At 49.7% G+C, this 9,815-nt stretch overlaps 1 protein-coding gene across 2 annotated transcripts in view; it reads right to left on the reverse strand.

The window, feature by feature from the left end:
- IGF1R (insulin like growth factor 1 receptor) overlaps positions 1–8,897 on the reverse strand; it is a 168,856-nt gene extending 159,959 nt beyond the window's left edge. For both annotated transcript variants that reach the window (XM_082769459.1, XM_082769458.1), the window contains exon 1: positions 8,764–8,897. In XM_082769459.1, coding sequence (XP_082625585.1) covers positions 8,764–8,857 — 94 coding nt within the window. In that variant the 5' untranslated portion in view covers positions 8,858–8,897. The remainder of the gene's footprint in view (positions 1–8,763) is intronic.
- Between the last annotated feature and the right edge of the window lie 918 nt (positions 8,898–9,815).

Consider the following 9,815-nt stretch of genomic DNA (forward strand, 5'->3'; position numbering starts at 1 on the left):
AATTGAGAACAGAGATTGCATCTGTTGCCATCACAATTTAACCACAGTCCATGTATTTATACAGTGGAATCTCCAAAATAACACTGCATCTGTTAAGATGACAGTGTTTTTCCATGGGCGCTGCGCTGTGTTAAAGGGGAGTTACTCCAAAGCAATTGCTTTTGAAGTGCTGATTGCAATCCACCCCAAATTCTTTTTGTAATCTTCTTCAAATGTGTTGAATTGTAAAGCTGTTGTTTCTCAGTATGGCCTGGGAACAACAAAACCCTAATACATCTCATCAGTGGGCATTTGGCACCGAAGCCTTATGGCTAATGCAACATGTTTATTTAAACAATGAACTACCAAAAGAGATGCACAAAACACAAACCACGTAAAAACAGATGTCCGTTTCACATGTGTTTCTGCTGAAGGCCAGAATCGCTGCCTGAGCGCACACACGCACTCGAGAGCATTTGTCTCTGTGCCTTATTTCTGTAGGATAACAACTGAACCAACTTGAAAGGATTTTTGTTCGGTCGCTGGTAATGCCGGCCACATTTCGGAACCACAACCCATCCGGGCATGTAGAAGTTCAAGTTTGAGAAGGGACTCCCACAGCCCACTTCGAGGATTGAATACACAGAACACGCCATTTGGTAAGGCACAATTTCAATGGCAGTACTCAGCTGCAGAGGCAGCCTACCCTAACCTAACAAAAAGTCATACATTTTATTAGCACGTGAAATAGAACAAAAAGCAAATCCCTCAGTCACTCACAGATTTCAGACCCAGGTAGGCTCAAACCTCAAAAAAGTGCTCTCCTTAAAACCCAGTTTTGCTGCTTCGTACAGTGATAACTGCACAGACGAGCTCCATCATGGGTGCAGCCACTGAAAGCATGAAGGGAATACCAACAAAACCTGCTAAAACAATCTCTGGGTCCAAGGCATGTGAACAGGACTGACAGACCCTTTGGCATCTTCCCCCACACGAGTGGTCTCTGGGTTTGCAAGCTGATTTCCCCCAGTCGCAGCACCTCTCAGGTGCGAGGAAAGGGAGCACAAGCACATTTACAGCACCTCACGTGCATCTCCTAGCACAGCCGGGCGTTCATCCCCTCCTTGCTCCCTGGAGACGTGGCATTTGCAGGGGACCAATAAAACGTACACCCATCTCCAAAACACACACACACGAACCCACCACCGCCGCAGCCACAACAAACTGAACGACGCCGGTAACGACAGCCAACGCAGCCACAAGCTGCTTCCACCTGCTGGGGACACAGAACAACTGGAGAGAAGCAGCTAAAAATCCCCTGTCGTGGCAGCCAGGCACCGTCACGATTCCAGCGGGCTCCCCCTCCAGCCCAGCCGCTCTGTGGACTCCAAGGTGGTGGCAGCACGATGCCAGCCCCGACACCACAGCCCACCCCACGTTACCCCACCGCGGGCTCAGCAGCTCCTGGTACGCCTCTCCCCGCACATCCTCTTGTAAAAAGGACCCAAGGGGAGGTGACAAGGGCGGCAGGGAAGCAACACGTACTATTTGTACAAGGACCGACTGAAAATGTGGAGAAAATGCTAAGCTGGAGCCCATGCAAGTAACGAGGAAAGCACGCCGGTGAGATCCAGGAATAACGCCCTATCCAGGTCCAAGCCAATTCTCCTACAAGTTTGTTTCCAGGAGCAGCTGTCACCAGGCTTTGCTCCAAAATGCTGTACCTGTTCAAGGCTGAAGATGTGAACTATCAGTCCCCGTAATACCCTCCACGTCCATAAATACCTCCGATGATTTTCGGAGGGCTGCTCTATCACCCATCATTTTACTGCCATAAACATCAGGAGCTCACATCTCGAAAATAACAAGCTGCCTGCCCGCTAACTCAGAACCAGCATTATTTCAAGGTGCATTTGGAGAAGCTGTTCTCACATCTGAAGAGATCAGGGATCCTCTTCACTCACCAACAACCCTCTCCAAATTCATCACTTCAGGTCTTGCAAAGTTCCCCTCTGCTTAAGCGTTAGGGAGACCTGAAGCCGTGTGCCACGACTCAAAGCAAACCAGAGGCAACATCCCACCAGGTGTCAGGGAAAGCCTCCTAGCACCCTGCCAGAGCACCCTGTGCTAACCACAGCAGCTCTACCAAGAAGGAGCAGGTAAAAAACAGGATGTGACCCTACCCTACCTCCACCTTACCTTGCACAGCCACCAGCAGACCCTTTGAGCAGCTGTGCTTACAAAAGCTTCCTCCCGTAAATACTCTCCACGTTTCAGGAGAAAAGTGTAAACAACTAAACACACCCTGAGTGCCTGGGCACTCCCTGCCACTTCATCTCATCTGTCTTTAAGAACAGCCACTGCAACGCCAGCTGAGGATGATGATCACTTTACTTGAGACTCACACTCAGCTGCAGTTACCTGCTCTGTTCCAGCAGGAACAAATGGAGGAGATGCTTCAAAAAGCATATTATCCCAGCTCTAATTTATGCATGCTCCCTCTTAGCATCACGTCGTTTATTTTAAACCTGTCAGATATACTTGTAATGTAGCATCATGAATAATTTAAAGAGTAATCTGTATAAACCCAGTTTATAAACTTAGCAGTAGGTGCAGTGCCTTTCATTCAGACAGGCTGCACTCTGATGGAGTACAAGGCATCTCCGACTGCTTCGGCGTGTATTCATTTCACAAACGTCACAAAATTCATCCTTCCTTCCTCCAATCAAAGCCTCTGCTATCTGAAAACTGTTGTGCAAGTCGCCAGCGTAAGTGAGCAGAGCACTAATCCGAGAATCGTTCATATCGAAGGAAAAACGACAAAGCTCCCAGAAACAATCAGCGAAAGCGATCCGCCGCCCGATCTGCAGCAGCAGGAAAAAAAAAAAAAAAAGAAACATACAAACCACACAGCATGTAGAGTTTGCCTCTATCATTAGGGGCTCCGACATTTGCTGCATTTCCCTGCCCCATTTTGACACCGCTCCCCTCCACGGGGAGGAGGGATGCGCAGCCAGGAGCTCCCCAAAAAGCCCACCTGCTAGGAGAAAGTGTTTTGACCAGAGCTGATGCTCACGCTTCCAAGCAAACAGCGCTATCTTTACAGCGTGTAATGGCACCAATAACAGCTCTGCAGATAACGCTCTCCCTGACTGGTCACGGAGCTAGTTCAGTAACTCGCGCTTTGCTGGCAGCGCGTAGGAAATGAACTCCTTGCATCACTGGACTTGCCCAAAAAACCACCCTCGCTGACTAACTACTTATCACCAAGATCTGCCACAAAAGCACGACGCACACCTAGTTTGTATACCACTGCATACAGAGCACCAATTTCCTGCTTAAGAATTATTGTTTGTATGATGTACGCATTTTTTTCCCCCAGCCCACGGCACAGATTAAGTTCTTAAAGCTCCACCTGGTTAGCGCTTCTCTTCAGTGTCAATTTTAAATGTGATCCTTTTTTTTTTTTTTTTTCCCTCCAAATTATTATTAAAATGACCTGGTGTTGCTACAAAAGCACACGCTTGCTGTTCTACCAAAATATTTCAAAGTGGATTTGGAAGAACAATCTTCCTCCCTCACTGGGGGTGAGATCTTGTCTAGCTGGGTAGGTCAAGGAGCACAGTCACCTTGAAAAACCATCTGTGAAGTCACTGAAAGAGAGAAGCCTACTTCTGCTCACACCAAGTTCACAAAGAAAGGAAAAAAAAGTTGTAGATAACATGCAAGTCTGGATACTTCAAAACAAATTAAATGGTATTATGTGAAAATTCACGGGTCAGATGCAAATTAAACTGTTAAATACAGTAATAATGTTTTATGTCAATTTTGCTTTTCAGCAAATTTTTAATCATCTTGTCTTCAAAAACACAACAGCCACTTCTTCAGCGTACCCTCATTTAATAAGTTAATCGTTGCCTTGAAAGAAATCCTGAAGGAGCTGCGCATACTTGGCATTTGCAAAAGTTAAAATGGAAAACTTTTAATGATAAACGCAAGTTAAACCTTTACAATCCACCACCACGCTGACGCCCGTTTTGCAGGAATGCATCTCCTTAATTAATGGATAAGCCGAACTGCCACAAACTCCGTTAGCAAAAGCTGCAAGCCCTGCACAAAGGCAGCAGAGGCTATTTTTTACTTGGAGGGATCGGTACGGCTCAGTTTGCAGAGCACAGAAATATGTGAATGAACATTGTATGTTGCTAATCACTTGCCTGTCCTCAGACAGTTCTGGACACAAAAAAGACAAATATAGTACTACAGAAATCAGTCCAGATTGTACCTGTCATGACTTGGCTAAGAGGGAAAAAAAAAAAAAGACAGGCTGGCTAACAACCACAAATGTGTCTTCATCAACTACTGCTTGGTGAGCTCTGGTTTTGTACAATACAACAATTTTCAAACTATTATTTTTAAAGTGGTTTTCATAAATCATAAACACTAATCCAACTAACCTACACAAAGGAGCTGTCTATACAATTTACAGTGATAGAAAAATTATACGTCAAATATATCAAAATACCAGAACAGTAGTTCTACCTTTCAAACACATCACTGCGCTCCCAAAGCCTTTCGGAGCCTTTTCAGAGGCAGAGCTCTGAGGAGCTCCATCACCTCCTAAGCCCAGAAAGCTTCAAAGCTCAACTTTGCCAGAAAGACATGAAATGAAGCGAAGCTACCTATCTGCAACAACTCTAATTACGAGAACCTCAAGATAATTAAAAAACACTGCAGTTTGAGTGAACTTAAGCAACATGCGTGATACCTGAGAACTGCAAGTTACCCATTTCTATGTACAGGCACGCATAAAGACTTGAAAACAGCTGCTGCTTCAGGACATCACACATTTCCAAACGTGAAAGCTGTAAATAAACCCCTATTTGAATATTAGAGGTTTGTTTTTGTTTTTTTTTTTCCATTTTCATAAACCAAAGTTCAAAGAACACTTTTCGAGAGCTACCATTGCTTTTCAGTTACCACCTTTTCAGGAAAAAAAAAAAAAAAAAAAAAAAAAAAGAAAAACAATGCTGATAGAATTCATTAATTTCACTATAACCATTCCAGGGAAACTTTTTTTTTTTTTTTTTTTAAAGTAATTTAATCCAGTACATTTTCTAAGTTATGAACTTTACGAGCATCACAGATGATGATGTGGTAGGCAAGTTGTTTTCTACGCAGGATCACAAAGCCAACACCAGGTTTGCTGTGCACATTATTCCTCTCTGGAGGTTCAGGACCGTCACCAAACTTCTCCACAACACAGTCAGCGGCAGCTCACAATTCACACCCACGTGAAAATCTCCTCCAGCATTTCCCTAGCAAGTGCCAGATTAGCAGAAAACTCGACATGATTTGAAACAACTTTTCCCAAGGTAACGTATACTGGCACAGATTAATTATTTACCAATTAAGACAGATTCAGAAATCGTTACACGGAAATTCCTCACCACTAGATTCGTGCACGCATCTCCAGATGAAGACAAGAGGAGTTGTCACTGGAGTTGTGCTTCTCATATATGAGGAACTTAGTTTGAAGAACTGACCGGGGAAATGCTAACCGAAATTAACACAGCAATTTATCAAATCTGGGCAATTTCCTTAGGAAAGCCAACAAATCATGCCTGCTGTTGTGCTGAAGTAAAACTAACAGAGCCGTCCTGCTCTCCACGTCCCTTTCCATCCCTCACTTCTAACACGCGAGGAGCATCGCGAGGAGCATCACTCTCCTGGGGCTGGCTTGGCGATGCAACGCGCGTTGGATTCCCCCTCCGAGGGGGTTGGACACCCAGCCCTCCGCTTCCTCACGTTCTCCAGCCCTTTTGCCCGACACGGGCTAAGTCCCTGCCGTTTCCTAACCCGCCGGTTTCTGAGTCACACGAGCCTTTGCTCCAGTTCTGGTACCGAAACGCCTGCAGAGCACCGCCTCGAGCAGCACAAGCCAAGCGCCGCCGTCCTGTCCACGGCACCGACGGCTCTCCTCCCGCCGGTGACACCAGTTCCTTTGGTGCTCTGGCATTTCAATTTGCAACCTCAATTGCAGAAGGGCTTAACCAACTCCTATTTACCAGCATTCACTAACCACTAGGCGTCTGTGAAAACGCTGATGGGAAAGCGAGGTGTGTGCAATGCTGGCACTCGGGAGGTCAGGAGGGCTTTTGCTAAGCAACCCGGGAGAGGGATTGAACATACAACACGAGCTACTGCTTGTTAACATCAGGAGCGTGAAATACAGCCTGGATATGCAAGCAAAAGCTCATGGCTAAGATGAGCAGATCCATCAGGGAACCTACTGGTCTGAAGCATGGTATTACCCAAAACAGCTCACTTTACACGCTTAACCCACGCCCTTCCAGGCATTCCCTTTACACACATATGCTACATGGGACAAAAAGACACAAACCCCATCGTGCTTCAGGTACAAAAGGCAGCAAACTCCAAGCTGCTTCATCCCAGGGGTGGGCTGAAGAGGCGGTCTCCAGCAGCACACCAAATGCCCTGCTCCACCGGCACACGCTGCACCGCGCTGAAGGGCCTTTTTGTTTTTATTTTTGTGCTGTTCTAACAAAAACCTCAGCAAATTCTTAGCGCTTTTTAACAACCGGTTTTGAACCAGTAGCTTACCACCGAGGCTACCTGCCTTTTCAAGAGTTTTCTGTCATTGAACCATGAGCAGATTTTATAGGATTTCGCATTAAAGAGATGGGCTTCCCCCCTCCTGTTGTAACTCCTTTGTATTCCTATTTAGGAATGCCTTGCTTGTTTGACCGAAAATGGAAGTGCCTTTTAGCTATGACACAGTATATATGAAAAACAAATAAAAATTAAGATTAATCTTCCTTCCACTATTGTGGGGAGAGAGAAGAATATGAAGAGATGCAAAACATCTGCTCTGGAGATCATTTTTCCCCCTAACAGCAAAATTCTTTCAGCAATAACTCGTGAAAACAAAGGCTATTAAACTGTAAACTACAAAGACGATCGATTAGAGGCAGTATTCAGCTAAGACAAGTTTTTCAGCATATCTCCCCGTATTTAAATGCCTAGATCAGAAGAAGGAGATATTTCATTTGGGAGGCTCTTAATTGGGTCGTTTTAGCTAAACGGTAACTGCAAACACTTGAGAGGACTGGAAGCTGATATCCCAACCCACCGTTCCTGCCTGACTTTATTGCAAGAGTTGGGCAAACGTGGTTTATTTGAAGGTGTTCTGGGCCAGGTAAGAAAACCCTTCTAAGCACACATCCCAGCAGTTTACGGGCACACCAGACCTCCTCCTCCTCCTCTCCTGTCTTCTCCGTGCTACCCGATCCTTTTCAAGCCCTTCCCTGAAGAACGGCACTAGGGTTTTGTTTTCAAACCCAAACATTAATCTTCCCTCTTGAAAACAGCCCTGGCCAACAAGTTCAACGCGTGGAAGCAGGACTGCAGCTCCCCAGCCCAAGCTGGCCCTGCCACCACAATGCAAAAGCCTAAGCCGGGCCTTAATTTGCAACGAGTTAATTGGCATTCGCTGCCTAATGAAACACAATATTACTCAACACACGTTACAGGCTCCATCTATGCGCTTCTTGCTCAAACGCTGGGGTTTTTTTAGCCTCCTTGTCAGTGCATCCAAAGAACTTGCTTCTCTTTTCATCCTGAAACTACCACTTTTAGCAAAGCCTCTGCAGCTCCCACATTCCTTCCCCTTACACTTAAAATGGAGAAAATTGATCTCTCCCTTCCATCAACGCCTATCTTTTGTGCGAGCCGGGCACACGAGCACAGCTCGAGGAACACGCCGAAAAACACCCAGCGGAAGAAATTAAAGCATCCAGACGCAGGAAAAGAACCAACCCTGCCTCTGCAGACGGAGAGAGGCGCTGAAGGAGATGGAGCAGCTCTTAAAATGGTTGGGCTCCAGGGCGCGCTTCCCATCTCCCTGCCTGCAGAGAGCCGGGCCAGCAAACCTTGGGGAGGCCAAGTCCGTGCGTGGGGAGCCCCCAAAGCCACCACGAGCCCCGCACGGCGGTGCTCACAGCCTCAGGGCCCACAGCACCCCTGTCCCTTCACGCCCTGCAACCTTAGCGGCTTGGGGGAGCAGGGAAACGAAGCGAGGGGGCTACAGGGAACCAGAGCCGCGATGCACGGAGCTGTATAATAGCGAGGAGCCAAAAAGCAGCCGGGCTGCGACTTTCCAGACCGCCGTAACCCCGCAGCGAGGGGCCAGAGCCCTCCTCAGCAGAGGCACGGCCAGGAATTCTTCCAGGAATTCCTCACCCGCCGCGGCAGGTTACTCTGGCTCTTGACAAAGCTCAAGCTCCTTCCATGTGGGGAAGGCAGGCGCAGCCCTTCCCCGCCCGCCTGTGTTTACTACGCAGCTCGCAGCCCCGCCGGGCCCAGCACCGCGCCGCCGGGGCCGGGTTTGGGGGGAGAATGGGGAGGGGGGGGAGATGGCACCGGGGCTCCCCCGGGCCGGGGGCTGCTGCGGCAGGGACCGGAGGGAGAAGCCGAGCCCCGGGTGGGTGGCGGTGCCCGAGGGGTAGGGGCGAAAAGGCTGAGGGAAGGCAGCGGGAGCCCCCCGCAGCCGAGCCCCCCCCCCCCCCCCCCCAGCCAGAGCCCCTCACACAACGGCGCGGCCCCTCGCACGCAGCCCCCGGCCCCTCTGCGACGCCTTCACCCCCCCACAGCCCCTCACACGCCCCCCATAGCCCCTCACACGGCCCCTATAGCCCCCTATATCACCCCAAACACACACACCCCGGTCCCCACACGCCCCCCCCCCCCCAGCCCCATACTCACTTTCCCCATTTGTCGGCCCCAGACCAAGCGCGGCGAAGGCGAGCAGAAACCCCCAGAAGACGGCGAGGGACCCTCCTCCAGCGCCAGACTTCATTCCTCTTTTTTTAATTGGACAAAATCCCCCTTTCCGAAAATTCTTTTTTTTTTTTTTAAAGAAATAAAAAATAAAAGTCCCAAATTGTTCGCTTCCCCCCACCCCCCCACCCCGCCACCCTCAGCCCCCCCCCTCCTCGTTCTCTAAAAATAACGAAGGAGCCAAAAGGGGGGCGAGCAGCGGGGCAGGATAAATAAATCCACGTTGCCTCGAGAAATGGAAAACAAACGAGGCAAAAAAAAATAATAATAATAAAAAAAATGAGAAGCGAGGAGCCCCTCTCGGAGCGGAGGGCGGCGAGGTCCCGGGGTGGTGTTGATCTTCCGGAGGCTCCGCGGGGCGCTGAGGGCGACGAGGAGGGGGCAGCAGCACGGGGGGAGCCCCGGGGCGCCGCTGGCCGGGCTGGGGGCTCCGGGGAGGGGGACTCCGAGGCTGAAGGCTCCGGGGCCGGGGGTGAGGGGGGCTCCGGGGCCGGTTCCCCTCAGCGCTGGCCGCGGCCGCTCGTCGTGCAGGGGAGCGGCGGGCGGGAGGCGCGGCGGGGCCGGCGCTCTGCATCTTCAACCTCCATTTTCCGACACCGCACACGGAGGCAGCAGCAGCAGCAGCAGCAGCAGCCACACACTCACACACACACACACACACACACCGAAAACAGGCGGGGGGGGGTGCCCCAGACAAGCCGGTTACAAAACAACAGCGGCGGCCCCGGGGGCTCCGCGACGAAACGCAAAGGGTGGTGGTGAGGGGGGGGGTGCCCTGGTGGTGGGATCCCCGCGGCCCGGCGGAGGGGTGGGAAAAAAAATTAAAAAATTAAAAAAAAAAAAAAAAAAAAGCAACACGCAGCCACCCCCCACCCTCCCCCCCCCCCCGCACACGCACACACGCGCACACACACAACAGCACCGCCACACAAGTCCGGCTGGCTGCAGAAATGCGGAATCGGGGAGGAAAATGAATT

The sequence above is a fragment of the Aythya marila genome (assembly GCF_965140915.1).
Source record: "Aythya marila genome assembly, chromosome: 11".
NCBI lineage: Eukaryota > Metazoa > Chordata > Aves > Anseriformes > Anatidae > Aythya > Aythya marila.